The following is a 22,073-nucleotide window of genomic DNA, read 5'->3' as shown; positions in this document are numbered from 1 at the left end:
CTAGTGTTTCCATACGCATATACAAGCAATACAAATTACCCACCCCGCCCCCAATAGCTCCTAATACAAAACCAGAAGAGTATGTATGTTGTTCTGCACCTTGCATTTTTCACTTGAACAACATATCCTGGCAATCCCTCCACAATCAATTCACTGAGAAACTCCTATTCTTTTTTTTTTTTTTAACCCCCTTAGCTGCAGTTTCTATTGCATGCTTATTCAACCAACTAGACAAATGAGATACTTCTAGTCTTCTGTTATGACAAACAATGCCTTGTTTTGTACTTATACAGGTACTTTTCCAGAAATGGGATTTCCAAGTTAAGGGTAAACGCATTTGTGGTTTTGGTAAATATTACCAAATGCCTCTCCACTGAGGTTGTATCACTTTGCATTTCTACCAGCAATGTATGAGAATGCCTATTTCCCCCTAATATCACCAACAAAATAGTGTCAAATATCTGGATGTTTAATATTCTGGTAGTGAATTTCTCTTATTGTGACTGAGATTGAACATCTTTTTATTTGTTTTAATTTCCTTTTCCATTCATGTCTTTTGCCCATATTTCCATTGGGTTGATGATTTTTCCTTATTTCTAGGAGCTTTTTACATATCAAAGAGATTAGCCCTTTATCTTTAATAAGCATTACCAATATTTTTCCCCCTCTGATTTGTCATGTAACCTGTGATTCTGCTTAGGGTAAAACACAATGATTTCAATGTTTTTATATATAATAAAAACAATCAGCAATTTGAATTAGGGTAGAGATCAAATTTCCCAAAATTACATAATCTTTGTAGACATGGAATTTGAATTCATTTTCTAAAATGTAGGCTCAGATAGCTTCATCAAGCAGCTTCCTTACAAAAAGAAAATCTCTCAACTGCTGGCTTTCTGAGGTGGGAAGAGGAAATTTTTATCAAGAAAGAGTACGATGTACATATGCAACCATATGTATATATGCATGCTGTCAATGGGGTAATAAAAACTAGGAGGAAGAGAGTGGAAAAAGAGATAAAAGGGTTGAGTAAGGAAGAGGAGTATACATAGGGAGATAGATAATACGGCCAAATAAAAAAGAGGGAGAGTGAGTTCAAGACCAGGAAAGATGTCTAAAATCATCCACAAAATTTAGAGATAATGAATGGAGCACCTGATCCAGGCTAAACAGTAAGTACACTTTAACCACTTAATAAGCCATGATTACCTATTACGTACATGGTACAGTACTAAAATCAAGGGGGTTACAATTTACTTGAGAAAACAAGATTAACTGCAAAAAGGTAATAAATATAGAAGTTTTAAAATAGAGTAATACACCAAAATAACTGCTCTCTTGTTAGGACAGAACAAGAACCATTATATTTAAATTCAAAGAGTCTGGAGTACTAAAAACTATGGAAAACATGAATAAGGTATTTGAAGAAAGAATTCAAAGAAAAAGCATTTTAAGTAGACAGGTCTAAAACTAAAACTACTTTTAAGTAGGCAGGTCTAAAAATAATAACCTTATCTCTTGGCTTTTTTTGAAAATCAGTACCACTATTGGGCATTTTACAAACTTTTTTATAAGGTGAGTAATTCAAAAGTCCAAGCTGGCTAGGCTGAGAAAGATCTTCCAGAACGAGCCTTTCAGACCTTGAGAGATTAGAGGCATAACCAGAATTTTCACGTGGGCTAACACTAGAAAAAAAAGAAAAAATACATTTTAGTTCTTAGGTACTTTAAGTATTCACTCTAAATTTCTATACATTAAATAAGAAAACAGAAAGAAAAGCACCTGAAATGTTGCTGAAAATCAGATTCCAGAAATGAACTTAAGGCATTTCAACTAAATTTTTAAATAAACCATAATTAGTTTTAAACTAGCAATCTATGTTTCTGGAGCCTCTATGCTAGGATTACTTAAGATTCAAAAAACAGCCATAATAATAAAAGATTAATTAAGCCTACACATATATTTTATACTCTGAGTCCTAATATATTCTTTAAATTTTATTTATTTATTTTTATTTTTGGCTGCGCTGGGTCTTCGTTGCTGCGCACGGGCTTTCTCTAGTTGTGGTGAGCGGGGGCTACTCTTCATTGCGGTGCACGGGCTTCTCATTGTGGTGGCTTCTCTTGTTGCGGAGCACAGGCTCTAGGCGTGCAGGCTTCAGTAGTTGTGGCACGCAGGCTCAGTAGTTGTGGCTCGTTGGCTCTAGAGCACAGGCTCAAAATTTGTGGTGCATGGGCTTAGTTACTCCACGGCATGTGGGATCTTCCCGGACCAGGGCCTGAACCCGTGTCTCCTGCATTGGCAGGCGAAGTCTTAACCACTGTGCCACCAGGGACTGAGTCCTAATATATTAAAGGTCTTAATATGTAAGTGCTTCTCTAATAGTTCTTTTTCCTAAACTGAAAGTTATACTCAAATTATTTTTTTTTAATTATAGAACATTATTCTCTACTCTGGACACATCAGAAACACATCATATAATAATGATATTCACACATTTTACATTCATAAATTAAAGTCCTACTCAGAATTGTACATGTAATTTTACTCACTCACCTAGATAACTCTTCCCCTAAACTCCGCAAACTCCATTCTGTTATCTTCAGTTCACGTCTTAAGGAAGCAACATTTGCCAGCAAACTTTCTTCTTCATTGTCTTTATTATAGTAGTCTGAGGAACTAGACTCCATTTCCTAAAAAAAGAAATGAATTTCTTATACCTTGCCTGAAAGAATCTGTGGTGTCAGTCAAAATACTCTCACACTAAGTAAATTTTAACTCATTATTTTTCTATTTCAAATGTTGTGAAATCTTTCATGGTTAATTTAAAACAAAGCAAAATGAAACAAAACACCCAGCAACAATGAATTTCTCAGCGTGTTAAGCTATAATGGAAAGTTCAACAGAATTTCAGTGAATCAATTTTTCATTATAGCCAGGGACTAGTTATTAAAGTTCCCCTTTTCTAAGCATCTTTAATCTTCTAACAATTGTGTAGACTAAGTGTTTTTATTCCATGTTAAAGATGAAGAAACTAAGAATGAGACAAATAACTTGCTCAAGGTCACACAAACTGTAAATGGTGGAACCAATATTTGAACCTAGGTCATCAGGATCCAAAGATCTTTCAATTATGTCTCACTGTAGTTTTCTTATTTATTATAGATTTTCAATATGAAGTGTTCAAACTTACATAATCATGTTACAGCTGTGAACATCTGACAAAACTGGTATCATTACAGTCATTCATATTTTCTTTTTTTTTCTATTTTTTTTTTTTTGGCTGCGTTGGGTCTTTGTTGCTGCATGGGCTTTCTCTAGTTGCAAGCGGGGGCTACCCTTCATTGCGGTGCACAGGCTTCTCATTGCAGTGGCTTCTCTTGTTGCAGAGCATGGGCTCTAGGCGCACGGGCTTTAGTAGTTGTGGCACATGGGCTCAGTAGTTGTGGCTCACGGGCTCAGTAGTTGTGGCACACAGGCTCAGTAGCTGTGGCACACAGGCTTAGCTGCTCCGTGGCATGTGGGATCTTCCCGGACCAGGGCTTGAACCCGTGTCCCCTGCATTGGCAGGCGGATTGTTAACCACTGCGCCACCAGGGAAGGCCTCATATTTTCTTAAAGGTAATTTATTATCACAGAAAGCTTATCCCCATCTCCCATTCGCCATGGTTAGAAAATTTAAAACCACACACTCACATTCACATCACAACCACAGAGATCAAAATGACATTTAGCAGGTTAACTCACAGAAATATATGAAGAAAAGCTTTTGTTTCTTCAACTGATCGGTATCTCAAGGGTTGTGAAATTCTCTACTAAGTAGCTTTGCACATAAAAAATCATGATAAAGTACCGCCTTTTACTGTTAATTAATATACATAATTATCATGAATTAATAATACAATTAAGATGAAGGCTTTATAATCTCTACTACTCCTATACATCTTCTTGCATAATCTTAAAATTATTCCTCTTTCAGATACTATTTACCTTTGTCATTGTAGCATCTCTTTCATCACCCTTCTAGAATTCTGACCACATCTCAAGCTCCAAAAGGTTAGGAGTCCTGTGTATTATATTCAGGACTATAAGGCACTTAGTGAAACTCAACATTTTCAATGAATAAATGAATACTAAACTGCCCTTCCTTCCCCTCACCTAGCTAAAATAATATGACAAATTCATTCCACACTCAAAATTTCTCAGATGTAGGGAGGAAGATTAAAAAGAAAACTCTCACCTTATTGGAAGAAACTGGCAGGAAATTAAATGAGACGCTATGGAATCTTAGTAGAGAAAATGTTTCTATCCTCTTTCCTCTTTTGTTTCCACAAATTTGCTTCTGCTTAAATAAGAAGACTCTCCCAAACACAAGTCAATGGTTAAGGTCCCCATTCTGCTTTCTTTGCAACATCTCTAGTTCCCTACAGGATGGTGAAAGAAAAAAGGGTTACGAACATTCAGGCAAATTCTAAAATGCCATTCGACATTGTTTCGACTAAATCAGGTTTATGTCCAACATCTTCTGTATATTTTCATGTAAGAATTCTCTAACCTTCTGAAGTATCAATGAAAACGTTTGCTATGCAAACATATTTTCATTTTCCTAGTAGGCCATTTATTATCTTTAAAAAAAGATTCCTGGGACTTCCCCGGCAGTCCAGTGATTAAGACTCTGCGCTTCTACTGCAGGGGGCGCAGGATGGATACCTGCCAGCGATACCCGCCTGCCATGAGGTGCGGCCATTTATTTTAAATAAATAAATTAATTAATTAAATAAAGATTCCTCCTCCCTTCAACTGACACTAGTTATGAAGTCTAGCTTCATTGCCTGTACATACGTGGAAAAGCACATCCGGCTACAGACAGGTCCTGCCTTCTTTTGGCCCTAGTAACAATGCTTTTGTAGGTATACACACGCACACCCATCACACCGAAAAACAAGTGTTCATTATACTCCCTGTATGTAAAAAGATGGGCTGTAGTCGAAAAGTATTCCTCATTTTGGAAGGAGGTCATGGCTTTATATAGTACTGTCTTGTACCAAGAACGCTCAATTTGACAGAATTGGCCCTTCGTTCATCTGGAAGAAGTGGAGGAAAACATGACAGCTTCCTTTCCGGTTTTTCGTCAACTAAAATACAACCCTGCAGAGCAGCGTGCGCAGCGAGGGCGAGGACCAGACGAAACGCATCCAAGCGTACCGACAGGGAAAGAAACAAAACTCCTTCAGGTAGGCGGGTTTCCACCCTCCAGGGGCAGTCGCTCACCACCCAAGTCATAGTTGTGAGAGAGACCCACCGACGACGGCGCACGCCGCGCTCTCCGCTGCGTTCGGAAACTTCGGCCCCTCTGCCGGACCCCAAGCGTGGAACCCCAGACACACCACGCAGGAAACTAGCGAACCCCAGATGGCCCGAGGTCAAACCGCCGCGGGAGCCGTTGGGGACGCCCCGCCCCGCCGCAGCCCCGCCCCCCGCGAAGACTCTGCGTGAAGCGACGCCGGACGCGCGGGGCCTGTTGGGGATTGTGGTCTGCGAGCGCGTCCGAGCCTGCCCACCCGGAACTACATTTCCCACAATTACCGCCAAGACGCCCATTGGTGTGAGGGACGCCATGAGAAGCTGCGGCCGTCTGGGTATCGAGCGGGCGCGCTCACGCGGGGCCTGAGGGAGCCAAGACCCGGGAGGGTGTGGAAAAGGACTGCTGGCTCCGCCCTCAGTCCCTACCCTTTGTAGGCCGGCGTTTTCCCTTCTGAGAAACGCCCCTCCGCCCCGGCCTTCACCTGGAGTTTCTTCAGGTTCCAGGTTTCCCTGCCAACCACGAGGAGTCCAGGGAGGAAAAGCGGAGCATAGGCGCCTATAACCCACGCCTCCCACGCCTTTTCCAGCCCGAGATCGCCCAGGCAGGGATGGGCGACAAGATCTGGCTGCCCTTCCCGGTGGTCCTCTTGGCCTCTCAGCTGCTGCCTGGGGCGGCCGGCTTCACGCCCTCCTTAGACAGCGACTTCACTTTCACTCTTCCGGCCGGCCAGAAGGAGTGTTTCTACCAGCCCATGCCCCTGAAGGCCTCGCTGGAGATCGAGTACCAAGTAAGTGCAGAGGTTGAGCCAGCCTCCTTCCTTTAGCCTAGCTGCACGTCGTCGCCTCTCACCGGCTTAGAAACTTCTTGTGGACGACCGGGGTGCTGAAGAGGCGAGGGCTGCCCGGAAGAGGCCAGCTCCGCGCCAGCACGCGAGGCGAGGCTCTCCCCGGGGTTGGGGACCGAGAAGTTAGGCGGGACCTGGAATTGACTACCCCCACCCCTCCCCTTTCCTCCGGTCGGAAAGAGGCCAGCTCTGGTGATGTCGGTGGTTTTTCTCTTTGTTTCATAATTCACCTGTGTCTTTTCTAGCCAGTACACGCTTCAATACTGGGAATTTCACAATACAGGCCTAATACACGTTCTCCTTAATCATTGGACGAGATGATGACACTTGGCGTTAATCACCCCCACCACCCTCACTCAATTCCGGTATTGTAAATCTATCCTGTCATTGCTTCAGTTAAGGATTTTTGAACTGTGACCATGTGATTATCACTAAATCCTATTTCGGAATATTTTGAAAGGGGCTATTGATGTGTTTAATGGTACATTTCCTTCTCAGTTATATACCCCTTATTTAAAAACCAAATAAGATCTAACTGTATATTAAAACTTTGTCATCTTTCTTTCAGCATTCTAAGCATTTCTCCCATATCATTGTTTTCTTTTTAGTACCTGCGTAATATTATAGGGAATTGCCTTAATTTATGTGGTCATTCTGGTAGAGGGTAATTTCTTAGAAGAAGTCTTGTAAGCTCCAATACAGCAAATTTCGATGTTTCTAAGTAGCACTGGGGGAAAAAAAAAAAAAAAGATGCCTTGGTGTGGTTCATCTCTCAATTTTTTTACAAGTTACCTAATTTTTAATCAGATGTTAATTTTTTATAGTTGATGTAGAGAATCTTTTTCAATAACAGGTACTGTCACATATAGAGCAAAATAAAGTTATTTAGAATTTTCCTCTGAAGGAACTTTAGAATTAGATTATTTATAGATGCATAGGATAAGCATAAAGAGTAAAGTATCTAAAGTCACACAGTTAATGAGCAACACTGAGGCAGGAGCTCAGCATTTCTTGATTTCCAGTCCAGTTCAAAAGTTCATTTACTGAAGTTACCATGTGCCAGTAATGGAGAAGTAGAGACAAGGACACGGGGGAAGGGACAAACAACAGAAAGAACCCTTTTCAAGGATCTTAATAGTTAAAGGTTACTGGCTCATAAACAACTAATTTCAATGAAGTATGGTTAGATGCTGTTGGAGGAGGGCTTCTTCTCTGGGGTATCAGAAAAGAATTCCTGGAGAAAATAAATTGGAATCTAGAAAGATGCTTAGGTGAAACAGGAATGCCAGGAAGAAGGGGCATTTCAGGAAAAGGATCAGAATGAATAGACAGTTCTGAAAATGCATAGTGTTAGTGTTCTAGCAGTGGGCAATATGTAGTGGACGCTAGAAGTGCTGAGTTTTCGATGGACCTTTAAGACTATAAAGTCTAGGGTGGGAGTAGAAGAAAGAGGTTGGAGAGGTCAGGAGGCTGGATCGTGGATCATGAATCTTAGCTTGTGTGCCATGCTGAGTAGCTCTGACCTTTGTCTGTATAAGGGCCATTGAAGATTAAGTAGTGTGGTAACTGTCAAAAATGTTTTACAGTGTGGAAGATGGATTTAAAGAGGGCAAAATTAGAGGTAAGGAAACCAAATGGGGTTAGAGAAATAGTCTAGGTAAGAAAACAATTTTTATTGTTCAAAATTCATCAGTATTTACTGAGGTATTAGGAGAGAAATCTATTTTAAACTACTGACCTCTTATGATTGAGAGCTCCAGCTGTAGGAAAAAAATGCCTGGGCTGAAATCCTGACTCTGGCACTTACTACCTGTGTGATCTTGAGCAAGTTACTTAACCCCTTACTTTTAAAATAGAGAAAATAATAGTAAGAGTTGATTTGAAACAGTTAATAAGTGTTCATATACCATCCCTGACACATAGTAAATGTTCAATATATGTTAGTTTTTTTACGTTTACACTTCTAGATTTATATAGGTGGTATGGCTTAGCTTTATACTTTGCATCTTTAATCACTCAAAGGGACTATTCCCCTAAAGCATTCTGCCTAAACAATTTGTTTTGATTGAGGAAAGAAGTAAAATCATTAAATGTCTGTAGTCCTAGACAATGTTAGAAGGGTTTAAAGGGTAGAAATCATCTTCAACCCTTTGTCTGCATTTTCCAGCTCTGTGATTAATTTTCCAATAACTACAAGCTACTGGGTTTTGTCTTAGTTTTTAAAATGTCAGGGAACAGACTTTCTAGACATTGCCCTTGGCTTACTGTGACGTATCGAAAAATTTTAACCGTTTCACACATTTTGGGTTTAAGAGGACACTTTTAGGATAATTGGCCAGCCCCACAATATATTAAGTTCTTGAAATTTTGAAGTGTCAATATATATATCTTATGAATAGATCATTCATTTAAATTTTTAAATCGTTGAGTGCTTAATTTGTGTAAGCTTTATGCTAGATACTACAGATACAATGGTGAGTAAAAATATAGTCCGTGCACTCATGCAGTCTAGTTAAGAGGATAGACATTAATCAAATTATTACACAAATAAGTGTGATATTAGAACTCTAATAAGTGCTATGAAGTGAAGTGCATAAGCTATGAGAGTGTTTAATAGAAGGACTTGATTTCACAGTGGGAATTGAGAGAAGACATCCCAGAAGAAGTGGAGTTCAGATCTGTAGAAGAATCAGGCTTACTAGGGATAAGGGGGTGGAGCAAGGTGATGGATAAAAAGAACAGCATGTGGCAATCCAAGGCTTTGAGGAAGAAGACTGAAGAACACCTTTGAGGGACTGGAAGACTATGACAGAAAGGTGAAAGTGGGACTCGTCCATCATGATCCATTGAAGTCACTGGGAAGTTTAGTTTTAGATTTATGGTATTGTTTTATTTTATATTTTAGATAGATATTTTGTATATTTTAAAATTAGATTCTGTATTTTTATTTATTTATTTATTTATTTTTGCGGTGCGTGGGCCTCTCAGTGTTGTGGCCTCTTCCATTGCGGAGCACAGGCTCCGGACACCCAGGCTCAGTGGCCATGGCTCACGGGCCCAGCCGCTCCGCGGCACGTGGGATCCTCCCGGACCGGGGCACGAACCCGCGTCCCCTGCAACGGCAGGCGGACTCCTAACCACTGCGCCACCAGGGAAGCCCAGCTTCTGTATTTTTAAATACCATTTTTAATGATTTCATTAAGCCTGACAGTCACTACCAATAATATCTTTTGTTTTACTGAAGTCTTTGCTTAGTTTTGTCACATTACTTACTTTTTGATTTAATGATATGGTTTTTGGTTTTTGGAGGAGAACCTTGAGTAATTCTTTCAGAACGCTTTGAGTCCTTGGATATCTGAAAATGGCTTTACCTTTTGCTTTCTCTTCAGTAAATATAATTTTTTACTTGGAAAAATTGAAGACGTGGCTCCCTTGTGTATATATGCAAGAATGCTGATGCCATCCCAGTTCTTGTTATTTTGTAGTTCTCTACTACTACTCTTTGGAAGTTTCTAGGTTCTTTTTAAATCCTTTGGAAAAGTCACTAGGATTTTTGGATCTTTTTTCATTTATCCTGCTTCACATCTATTAGACTCTTGCAGTCTAAAGATTTTTATCTTTTGGAGCAGAACTTTTTATTCTCTTATTTGATAACATCCTCTCCATTTCTCTTGGTTCTCTCTTTTTGAAATGCTTTATTAGGTGGGTATTTGAAATCTTTAGCTCTGTCCTTCATAAAGTTCTTACTATTTCCCTATACTTTTCATCTATACTTTTTCACCTTGTTGTGAGAATTCCTTGGCTCCTTTTAGTTCTCTGATTTTTAGTCTCCATCCATGCCCATTCTGCTGTCATTACATTTGCTAAAGCTTTATTTGGGCAATCACATTTTTGGTTTTTCTAAGAACTTTTTCATATCAGCATCTTCATTTTCTGTAGATTTTTACATTCTTGAATTTCTCTGAGGATGTATATTACATTTATCTGAGAAAACATATTTTTAAGTCTGTTTACATTATTTTTTCAGAATTTGATCCTATGAGAAAAACCAATAACATGAAAGAGAGGGCATCAGTTTCAACAAATATTTGGTGTCTCTCTAGTCTGTTTTGAGAATTCTGAGATTGATAGATATTGGTAGCTAGCTGTATTCTTTGCTCAGTGGAATATCTTCCAGAAATTCCTTACTCTTCAAATCCTTTAACAGCTTTCCTAGATTTCCAATCTATATAAATAGATTATTTATATCGTTATGTTTTCTTCATTTCATTGGGATTTAAAGAAGAAAAAAACTATGTATATTTAGCTAGCCATTTGAAACCAGTTCTGTTGATCAGTAAGTACAGCACAAGAATAGGTAATCTATCAATTCCATTAAAGCCACCAAGAAAAATAAAATGGAGTTATACAAGAAAAAGAGTAGCCTCTGAAGGCAGATTGCTGAGTTCAAATTTTGACCATGCCAGTTATTTACCATATCACCTTAGGCAACCTTCTCTGTGCCTGTTTTCTGTGGGTTTTGTTTTTTTAGGCTAAAATGAAAATAATAGAACCTTCCTTTTAGAGTTGTTGTGAGGAATAAATCCACATAAAGCACTTAAAACAATGTGTGGCATAAAATGTAATTGTTAGCTGCCATCATCATTATCATCATTATCATCATCATCATTGGGACATTTTGAGATTGTAAAGGAACAGGTACTTTCCTGTTTCCTGTACTTATTCTTTGGCCAATAAGTAAATGGCCTGCTTGGAATATATAGTTCATATTGGGAAATAATAGGTATTGCTTGAAAAAGTCAGTTGGAATCAGATCATAGAGGCCTTGAGTTCCAGGCTAAGAAGTAGCTAGTTATTATTTTATTGAGGAGGAAACAAACTCAGAAAAGTTACATAGCAAGCCCTAAATTGCCCAAGGAAAAGGGTATACCAACTGAACTACCTTCTGTGTTTCTACTCTACAGGGCCTCTGTTTTAAGAAGATTATTTCAGTAATACCCGTAAGACCTAAATTTAAGTGATGGCAACAGGAATTAGCAAGAAAGGGACAAGTTCCAAAAATGAATGGAATTGAACCAAATGGTCTTTCTGCTCCTTTTTAGCCCTAACATGAGTCTTTTCACTTTCTTACCCCTCTAGGTTTAGAAATGAAATCTTTTCCTCATATGATCTACTTAATATAGCTTTTTATTTTTAGAATTTGTAAAATGTGCTCTTCTCTTCTATGCCTTCCTACAGGTTTTAGATGGAGCAGGATTAGATATTGATTTCCATCTTGCCTCTCCAAAAGGAAGAACCTTAGTTTTTGAACAAAGAAAATCAGATGGAGTTCACACGTAAGTAATCTCTTAGTTGGGTTCCTTGATCTGAATACCAGTGGGCACAGGAAAATTAGCACATTTGATACTAAATGTCAGCATTAAATGATTCCATATGAACATTTTAAACAGTCCTTGTTAGTGATCTATCTTAAACTAAAATGTCGTTCATTAATCTTATCTTTTTGTTTAGGCATTTTCTTTTGATCTTGACTAAGTTTTTGGTTTTTTTTGTTTTTTGCTTTGGTTAATGAGTATACCATAGGTACTGCATTCAATCTATTGTGGCATTTTAAACCTGCCCTTCTGGCTAGCACAGGCTTTTTCTATTTTAACTATAAGTTACTGTTCCAGGTATATATCTTAAAGTTTCTTGAACTACTGGCTATATCATTTTTGCCCATTGTTTTCTTAAAACAACAGTACAGTAATACATCTTTGTGTTTGTGTAAATTTTTATTTTACTCGAACCTCATTCTTTTTAGATAATTAGAAGATCTGAAAGTAAAAGATCTGACCATAGGAAACCATATAGAAATAAAATACTTTTTATAACTCTGAGTTTAGAGTTTGATAAAAGCCCATATATTGTATCTCTTATATCTCATTTCTCTTTTTTCATATCTCACTGGTATTTCCTTATTTCATTCTATTATTTTACTGCAGCACTTTGTTTACTCAGTATTGTTATCGTGTTTAAACTGTGAGTATATAGGAACAAGATCAAATATAGAATGTTTAATATTTGCCATAAACTAGACTTTGCATTTTATATGCTTCTAAATTAATCATTCCAACCCACTGTGAGAGATAGATTCTTTGATTTCCCAATTCCCATTTTACAGACAAGGAGGCTCAGGGAAATTAAGTAAGTCTGCAGGGATACACATTTATTAAGAGGAGGAGGCAGGATGAACCCAAATTCTTGCTTTCTACCATACAATGCTTAGAACATCTCTGGCACATAGCACTATGTAAGTACTAGCTATTTATAATCATTGGCCTTTGTTAACCAAAGTACCTGCCATGTAATTGATACTCAGTAAATACTGAATACATGTATGAGTGAACAAGGTGGGGAAAATGTTTCAACCATAATTTTTTAAGTGCTTTTGAAAATGGTCTTACCTATACAGAGCTCTAAAAATAATTTGCATAAACTATTGATAAATAAAATCAGAAGTGGTAATTTAAAAAGTCAGTTAAGATTGATATACCAGAATTAACTATGCTTTCTCTTTGATAGGTGTATGAACAAGAACTAAAAATGTAGTTCACCTTTAAATTTCAGAATATAGAAAATGTATAGAATTTCTGTCAATTTTAATTTCTCTCCAATTTTCTGCTTTCATTTAGAGATAAATTAAAATTAACTGTTAGGGGAAAAAAGATATCTTATTGCTTTCTTGCATAGAATTACCTCTCATTAAACCATTGGGAGAAAAGAAAGAGTTTATAAGAGTTCACATTTATTGAGTTCTTTTGATGTGCCAGGTCACAGTTCTAATATGCACTTTACATGTATTAATTTTTTTTTAATTCTTCCTTCCCCACAGTCCTATGAGGTACATGATATTATTATCATCTTACCAATGAAGAAATTGAGGCATAGAGCAGTTAAGTACGTTGCTGAAGGTTACACAGCTAATGAACAGCAAAGCCAGGATTTAAGACCAGTCAGTCCAATTCACTCCTAATCACTACACCAGATTTACAAATCTACTTTCTAAAAATTAGATTTAAACAAAAATTTATCTTTAGCTATATTAACTTTTTAAAGGCAACTAAAATCTCAGTTATACCACCAAAACAGTTTTTTTCTTAAATTAAATCTTTAAAACAAATGCTATCCTTCCAGAAGTCAGGGTTAGTAAAAATGTCTCCAGACAGCGCCTTAAACTGCTCAATACCTATTTGTCCAGTACTGTCATATATAAAAGCATTTTTCTAGACCACTGAATTAATATTACCTTAACTCACACCATAACATTAATTTTGGACTACTTATGCTAATTCTTTTTCTACTTGAAAGGAAAATTTACTCTATATGCTTTTATTTGGATAATATTTTATATCATTTGTAGTAATAATATTCCTTTCTACTAAAGGTAGTCAACACAAATTTAGAAATTAATATAGGAATGACTACAAAGTAATAAACATCTTTTTTTTGTATACACATGTTGAAGCTCATACATCTGAGTCAGTGCTTCTCAATTTTTTTTCATTTTTACTCCTGTCCCCATACAACCTTTTTTAGGCATTTTTTTCCTCATCATCCGCCATGAAATTTTAATACCGAAGATATACTACATGCCCCCCTTTTTTTTTAACTCTATGTATATCTGTGCTTTATATATAAAAAGAATAGGTACAAAGCTTACCCTTTTTATCCAATTCAGGGTTAAGAATGACTAAATAAAGTTGGGTTAAATAAAATTAAGACTAAACAAAATTAAAAGTTAGATTAAAAAGTTATCAACATTAAATTTAACTTTATATTTTCTGAATAACTTTTAATATAATTTATCATACATTGTGTCCACTACACATGCAAATTAGCAATTTATACACATAATAGCAATGTAATTGAAATTTTTTAAATCATTCCAAATATTTTTCAAGAAAAGTAGAATGATTAAAAAAATTACATTAACTTCTTAAAAAGTACTTTTAGTTACCTTAACTTTTAACTTTTGCTTGATGTGGGAAAATAACTTTAGCTACTCAGTGGTCATTGAGATATTATTGACTTTTTTCCCCAGTGTTTGGCATAATTGGTGATGGGTTGAATAACCTTTGTAAAATTAAATAATAAAATATAAACTAGCTTTATTCAAATCTTCCCCCAAAAATGCAAAGATTAAGAGATAAAATGTATGAAAGCATTGTGTAAATTATGAAGGAATATACAAGTGTTGACTATTTTTATTTATAGTATATATGCTAAAAGCCAATCACATCGCTGAGTAGTTATCTCTTATGCTTAAACAAAAACAGTAAGTCACAAATAGGGGGAAGAAAAACAAGATTGGCTTTGAAGATGAAGATCACACAAGGCTATAGAAAATAATGCAAGGCACCTCAAAAATTGAAGATCAAACATACACATCCACAAGGGAGCCACCGGTATCATTAAGCATGTGTAGGCCACCTCTTGCCCTGTGACTTCTAGATCAAGCAATCAACCAATCAAACGTCCTCCAATCACAGCTATTTGCTAGCATTTTGTAGCAGTGTTCCTGGACACATTGTGTGTGTCTTCCATGAGCTCATGCTGCTTGTGATATGCCCAAAACAACCCCATGAGAGAAAATTAAATACTAAGGAATACGATGTTGTCATAGGATTTAGCTTTGGAGGGCCACGATACTATTATAGCTTTTTTTTTTTTTTGCCCATCTTGAACCAGTTTTCACCCCTAGGGGGCAGTATCCCCTCATCGAGAATGCATAGTCTAAGTGAATAGTCACATTTGGTGGTTATACGCTTACTGTATCACTGATGCCATTCATCAGAATACATTGGAAAGTTTTCCTCAGGTGCCCCACATCTAGGTCATATTACATAATGGTCACAACATTTTATTTTGTTTTGTTGCTTTTAATATTGTTCCCCCTGTATCCATACCAGTGTTTGCTTCAGGCTCCTTTCAAAAGTTAAATGAATCCTCAAAAGACAAAGGTTTGTCATGATTGAGGAGACTGCAAAGAATACAGACAGGCTCTGAGCAGTACTGTAGAAAGATCAATTAACTTGAGAGTCAGATATCCAAGCTTCATGTATGCCTATAACAGGCTGTGTGATCATGGGCAAGTATCTTAATCTATGTGAACCTTTTACTCACCTTGAAAAGGTCGATTATGCCTACTTTCAAATATGATGATAAGGATTAAAAGAAATAAAATGTGTCAAAGCATTATGTAAATTATGAAGAGGTATACAAGTATTGGCTATTTTTATTTATCGTATATATGCTAAAATCAAATCACATTGCTGAGTAGTTATCTCTTATGCTTAAACACAACAGTTAAGTCAGAAATAAGGGGAAGAAAAGGATGGAGATTGGCTTAAAAGATGAGACTCACATGTTGTTCAGAAGGTTGTAGGAAATAATATAAGCTGCCTCCAAATTTAAGCGATCTAGCATATTGGGGATAAGCAAAGTTCAAAATCATTTAGACCAACCTTCGTGAATAGTTACAACGAAAACTAAAACACAGGTTGAACTTTGTTTTTTGTGGCCAGCAGTAGTAAATGTCATTAGCCTGTGCAATATTTTGTTTGTTAAAGTTTCTCTCCACAAAAATATTAGAAAGCTATTTTGCTAAATTAACTCGGCCCAGGTCAATTATCTTGAATGTAAAGACAAGATCATAAGTTGCTATGAGTGGCACTTATTCAGTAAAGGTAGTGCCACTGCGAGTAAAACTCTGGTTCTTGGACACTGAACTCATCCCTAATTTTTGTAAACTATTACAAAGATGTACTTAATCCAAAGGGGCCTAGAAGAAAGCATTTAGGACAGTCCATCACTGCTTTTGAAAACAAAGCAAAACTCACTTTACAGATTAATCTCAAAGGGGAGGTTTGTAGTGATAGTTCCATATGAATTGAACTCATTATAGATTACTTTTAATAATGTATAAATATTAAGGGTCATTGTGAGGTATCATGTATCTAGGTTTTTAATCCTGTTTTCTTCCGAAAGTTAGGTCAAGCTCATTTGCCCAATTTACTGAGTAAATGCCAAGCACATCTAAGTTGCAAGTACTTGAATATATATTTCCAGATTGCTGGTTTCCCAAGAAATTTTAAATTGTCTTTCAATACTAAGGAAGTCTTTCCATCAGTAACCTGTCCAATTATTATAAACCATGTTATTCCTTCTCTTTTACAGTAGTCTTTTCTTTTGATCCCAGATGGAAGTACAGATAACTGAAGACATGTCCTCTTTTTCATACAGGATAGAGACTGAAGGTGGTGACTACATGTTCTGCTTTGATAATACATTCAGCACCATTTCTGAGAAGGTGATTTTCTTTGAATTAATCCTGGATAATATGGGAGAACAGGAGCAAGAACAAGAGGACTGGAAGAAATACATTACTGGCACAGATATGTTGGATATGAAATTGGAAGACATTCTGGTCAGTATGGTTTAATAAAATAATAAAAATTACTAACATCTAGAGACCTTAGTATGGATAGGCACTGAGCTAGGCATTTTATTTGCATTATCTCACCTAATGCTTGCTTAATTCTATGAGGATTATTATCTCCATCTTTCCAATGAGGAAAATTATGGATTAGGGATATTTTGTAACGTCTCTGTCACAGAACCAGAGAGAGAGAGAACTAGAATTTGGACACAGACTCTTAACTGCAGAACTCTCTTAGAATGTTCACAAACAGAAGACTGTAATAATGATCTGCAGAACACTTGCACATATAATAAAACTGAGTAATTTGTAAACACTTAAGATGTACAGGCATTTTTTCCCACACCATAGTTTTTATAATATGAAATTTGATATTACTTAATTTGGGGAACACTGTTAGCATTACTTAGCAGAAACTAGCACTACACTTAGGAGTAAAAGCTTTTAGATTATGGCTTCTTGGCTTGAATTGCTTTATGCGCTATCTATCATAAACATGCATAATGAAACGTGCATGTATAAGAACCTACTTGCTAATAATAGTACTGCCAGTGATGGGGAGAAAGATCATTACCCTTCGGCCACAGCTAGATGTAATAAAATGATAGAATTCTCAGTGATATTTATAAATAGTGTATATACCTGTGTTATAGAACTTTCTACAGGAGAAATAATGTGATTATTCCATGTTTGAAACTATATAACCTCTAATACTCTTATAACCTGAACTTTTTTTTTATAATATATTTTGATCACTTTGAGATTTCTTAGGAAAGCAACTATCAAATTATGAGACATACTGTAGATCAGTTAGCTTAAGAAGTCAGAAAATTAAATGATCATATCATATGTGTAATTCCTTAGTGACTGAGCTCTCCGAGCCTTGGTTTCCTATTATCCTCGGGGATAATACCTCGAGTTGTTGTGAGGATAAAATGTGATATGGCATGTATATAAATGGTTTAAACAGAGTCTGGCACACAATAATTACTAGTTTTCTTACCTTCTCCATTGGTGTCACTGTGAATACAAACAAAGGATTAAGCTTAATTGGCATGAATTTTTACCATGAAAATTTTGATCTCATCATTTCATATGTATACTAAACTTAGTTGAATTTTAGAACTAGAAGACGACTTAGTTATCATTAGTCCAGCTTCAAACTCCCTTTCCCCTTTCATTCCATTTTATAAGTAAGGAACTGGCTTAAAATGGAAATGATGTATCCATAGTTTCACAACTAGTCCAGTCTTCTTCCCACTCATTTTTTAAATCTCAATCATATTAATATATTCTCCCATTTTAAATTTATATTGCCAACAAGAGCAAACTAGAAGTAGTTGTAAATTTTGTTAGTACTTCACTGCATTCTCAAGAGATTGACTTCATTCACAATTAAACAAAATGACCAGAAAGTTCAGATTTAAATATGGCTTAAAATACTTGGTCTTTTTTGAAAAAAAATAAAATGTCTTTCAGGAGATTTTTCGTTTACTCCCCCCACCCCAAAATTTGTATCACAACAGCAAACTTGAATAAATAATTTTATACTTGACTATCATCATCATGATATTGAAAAGAACTATGGATGGTCTTTTTATTTGGGGATCTGAATCCCATATTCTTCTGGAAAATATACCATTGCTTTACAAATGTGCCCATATGATAACTATTATATTTTGTAGTTTTGTAGGTTTAGCAGAGCAGTCTGCAATTTTGAGTATTTTTTTTGCATTTAAATGAGGATTTTAAGCAAGGTGACTATCCAGGAAAATCTGTTCCTAGTATTTTCTTATTTTTGCCATCAATACTTTTTGAATTTCGAATCTCAACTTTACTTTATATTCATGTAAACCTTTTATAGTTTTTAAATCACTTCTCACCAGGACCCTACTATAAAAAGTTTTTTCAGAAGATGTGCAACTTAGAATGCATCTTGATAAGCTTGTTTTATAAATGAGATCTTGAAACATTTTTGTATTAAAAACAGATTATATTTTTTATGGTTGTTAGGGCTAAGAAGATAATGTATATAAAATTACTGGCACTATAGCACTCAAATGTATTTTCACATTATTTTCAATTCACAGTAGCTTTGTTCATTTTTAAAATAACTAATTATAAACAATAATTTAAATACATCATGAGAACTATTACATAAACTTTATATAATGAAGATCTTTAGGTAATCTAAGTAGTACCCACCCCTTAATTAAAATTGTGTTTGGATATTAAACTAGTAAGAGTACTGTGAAGCACATTTTTAAATTAACTTAAAATTACTGAGCATTCTTTCACAATAAATTTTTTTTTTTTATCTCCAGGAGTCCATCAACAGTATCAAGTCCAGACTAAGCAAAAGTGGTCATATCCAAACTCTGCTTAGAGCATTTGAAGCTCGTGATCGAAACATACAAGAAAGCAACTTTGATAGAGTAAATTTCTGGTCTATGGTTAATTTAGTGGTAATGGTGGTAGTGTCAGCCATTCAAGTATATATGCTTAAGAGTCTATTTGAAGATAAGAGGAAAAGTAGAACTTAAAACTCCAAAGTAGAGTACTTAACATTCAAAAAAAGGGGCAGAAAAATGCAATAAACTGTTACAGTCAAGACCATTAATAGTTGCTTGCAAAACGTTTTCAGGCATTACCATAAGTGTGAAATAAATATTAATTTTAACGTGAAAGGAAAGGCTTCACTTTCATCTGTGCAAGTAATCTTATTGTTCCAGTTGTACTTAAGTGTATAACAAGTATTTTGCAGGTATAAATGAATGAAGCCATATTAATAACGGCAGTTTCCTACATTTGAAAAAATTTTGCAAATGTCATAGGTGATTTAAATAAATGAACTTTGGGCCTAAATGTAACACTGAACTATGTTTTTAAAAGATTGTTACCCAGAAGTTTCTTTGTAAATGTGGCAATTACAAATTAACTGTAGAAGTTTTTCAATATATTAAGTTATAAATCATCTGAGAATTACCTAATCATGGATATCTTTAGAAGACAAAGACTCAACTTTTCTCTTTTTACATATGTATCTCCTAAATGTAAATAGAAACATAGCTGTGAAAAACAGATATGTGGGATTTTTATAACCAAATATATTTCATTTTAATAGCAAATAGTTTTATATACCTAGCTTACATTCCCAAAAGCTGACATTTTGAATAATTCTTAAAAATGCTAAGTCATACTTATTAAAATTAGGACAGATTTTCTCTTTGAAGAATAAAGATTGCTCCCAGTCTCTATAGGAATACATTCTGTCTAATCCTTAACCAAAATATAGATTTTAAAATTAAATGTGAGGGAAAATCATTTTATTTTTATATTATCAACAGTGTTATGTTAGTTTTAACGTGTTTACTGACTTGGATAATACATTAATACCAGCAGTTGTGAAGGAAATATTGCTAAAAGGATCTGGACCTAATGTAAGTAAATATCACTTTTGTGTTCTCAAAATCAGTAAGAAAAGAATAAACTCAATATAAAAGAATTTAGAGAATATCCTTTCAAAATAAAGTTCACTTAAACAATAAATAAAGTATTTGGAATCTGATTGGCTCATAATGACTCAATCCTAGTATAAATTATGAGATTAATTTCCAGTTAACTGGAAGAAACTGGGTTTTATTTTTTTACAATTGTTTTATTCTGTTTTGAATTATCATTTATAAGTATTCAGGTACATTTTACAACACATAAGCCCTACTGGGTATAAATTTTATTTTTATTACAACTTTACTACAACTTTCATAAAGTGACCTTTCTGATCACTTTATTTGACATTCAGATAAGGATTAGAAACCCACAGAAGTTTAAAAACTCAATATGTGAATAACCCTATAGTCTCTGCCATCCTGTCTTACTCAAGTACTAATAATTTAATGAATTAAATAGAATTTTTAGGTTATACCCGTTTGTAATATTGTTTATGACATATACAAGTTAGAAACAATCAACTTATAAACTTGAGTGTAGAACAACCTCTGTGGGTTAGTACTGCTGGAATTCTTAATAAGCAATAATGATATCCAGAGAGAATGCTTTCATCTATAATTTACACTCAAGAGTGGTACAAAAAGAGATATTTCCCTCCTTCTTATATATTTCCCTCTATTCTTCTTCAGAAAAGAAGTTTAGATTTCCCAACTCTGAAGCTTTTTAAAAATGAGATAAGGTATTATTACCTTAATTGGTCAAGAAAATGCTCCTAAGTGTCCAGGAGTAGCCCCTATAACACATGCAAAACAAGGGCCAATAAGATTTTTGCCTATGAAGAGCCCTCCTTTTTCCCCTTCTGATACACTCATAATAAGAAGCAAACTTAAAGTACTATAGCTAATAAAACAGTACAGATATAAACTACTGCATCTTTTCTATAAAACTGTGATTAAGAATTCTACCTCTTACGTATAGCTGGTTACTGTACTGTACTGATTCTTTACCTAACAATAAATTTGTTACATCACCTTCTACATATGATTTGTGTCACTGATTTTAAACCATTGATTCAGTAACTTACTGTATAATAATGGCCTTATTTAGAAAACAAAGAATTTAAGAATATTGAGGACAATTTTATTTTTATAGACAAAGTGAAAAGAAGAGATTATTTAAGAAGCATGTTACCTGTATTAACCAAAAAGTAAAATCTGTAAGCACATTTGTACTAAATTCTTTAATATTTCTAAAGGAATATTGTTTATCTGCCTCATACGGTTTTTTTAATGTCAGTATTGTTTTGACATTAAAATTATGCTGAAACTGAGTAAGCTATTTATCACTTAACAGCTTATTTTGTCTTCAGTTTTTAATCATATAAACTTTTAAAATACTACAATATTTAACTGAGGCCTAGAGTTTCACTATGATTTGTATTTGGATTATTAATGATTGCTATTCTTTCATGTGACTGTCAAGATATAGAGGATAAGTGGTTGAAATAGCACTGAAATGATAAACTGAAATGTAATTTTATGCTATGTATGTTTATCCTTCTTAAGCATTATTATGTCCTAAAATTGACAATAATTGAGTACCTATAATTCTGTGCCTTCCCAAAGAAAATTCTTTATCTGAAAATTTCAAAGATATTGGTTCAGCATGTAATGGTTTTTCAATTGAAGTGTAATAATGCACAATCAGTGTTGCTCAAATTGCTTTATAATTATGAACAGACACAGCCGTATTAAATAAGCATTGAATACTGTGCTGAGTATATATAATAAAAATTACAATCAAAGAATGTCTTATTTATCTACCAGTCATTGTAAATGCTGTCTAATCCTTAAAGCCTTCATTGATTTCATCTTAACCAAGTGTGCTCTCCCTTCCATTTGAAAACCCATACGTCTCTGCACTTTTTATTGTATATCACTCTACCCTGCATTAGACTTCTGTTTATATATGTACTTATTCTTCTGTTGCCCAAA

At 35.2% G+C, this 22,073-nt stretch overlaps 2 protein-coding genes across 2 annotated transcripts in view; one reads left to right on the top strand and one right to left on the bottom strand.

Moving 5' to 3' along the window:
• Nucleotides 1-2,690, bottom strand: part of CCDC18 (coiled-coil domain containing 18) — a gene marked incomplete at its 5' end in the record, with an annotated part of 115,835 nt that extends 113,145 nt beyond the window's left edge. Inside the window, 2 exons of the mRNA XM_079913536.1 lie at nt 1,511-1,685; nt 2,557-2,690. Coding sequence (XP_079769662.1) covers nt 1,511-1,685; nt 2,557-2,690 — 309 coding nt within the window. The remainder of the gene's footprint in view (nt 1-1,510; nt 1,686-2,556) is intronic.
• Nucleotides 2,691-5,672: 2,982 nt separating this feature from the next.
• Nucleotides 5,673-21,870, top strand: TMED5 (transmembrane p24 trafficking protein 5). The gene is made up of 4 exons (XM_079937745.1): nt 5,673-6,092; nt 11,388-11,485; nt 16,434-16,617; nt 18,954-21,870. The coding sequence occupies exons 1-4, from the start codon at nt 5,913-5,915 to the stop codon at nt 19,170-19,172; spliced, it is 681 nt and encodes a 226-aa protein (XP_079793871.1). The 5' UTR covers nt 5,673-5,912; the 3' UTR covers nt 19,173-21,870.
• The last annotated feature ends 203 nt before the right edge of the window (nt 21,871-22,073 follow it).

Source organism: Stenella coeruleoalba, assembly GCF_951394435.1.
Source record: "Stenella coeruleoalba genome assembly, chromosome: 1".
Classification (NCBI taxonomy): domain Eukaryota; kingdom Metazoa; phylum Chordata; class Mammalia; order Artiodactyla; family Delphinidae; genus Stenella; species Stenella coeruleoalba.
This window is presented reverse-complemented; position numbering and strand designations above follow the sequence as displayed.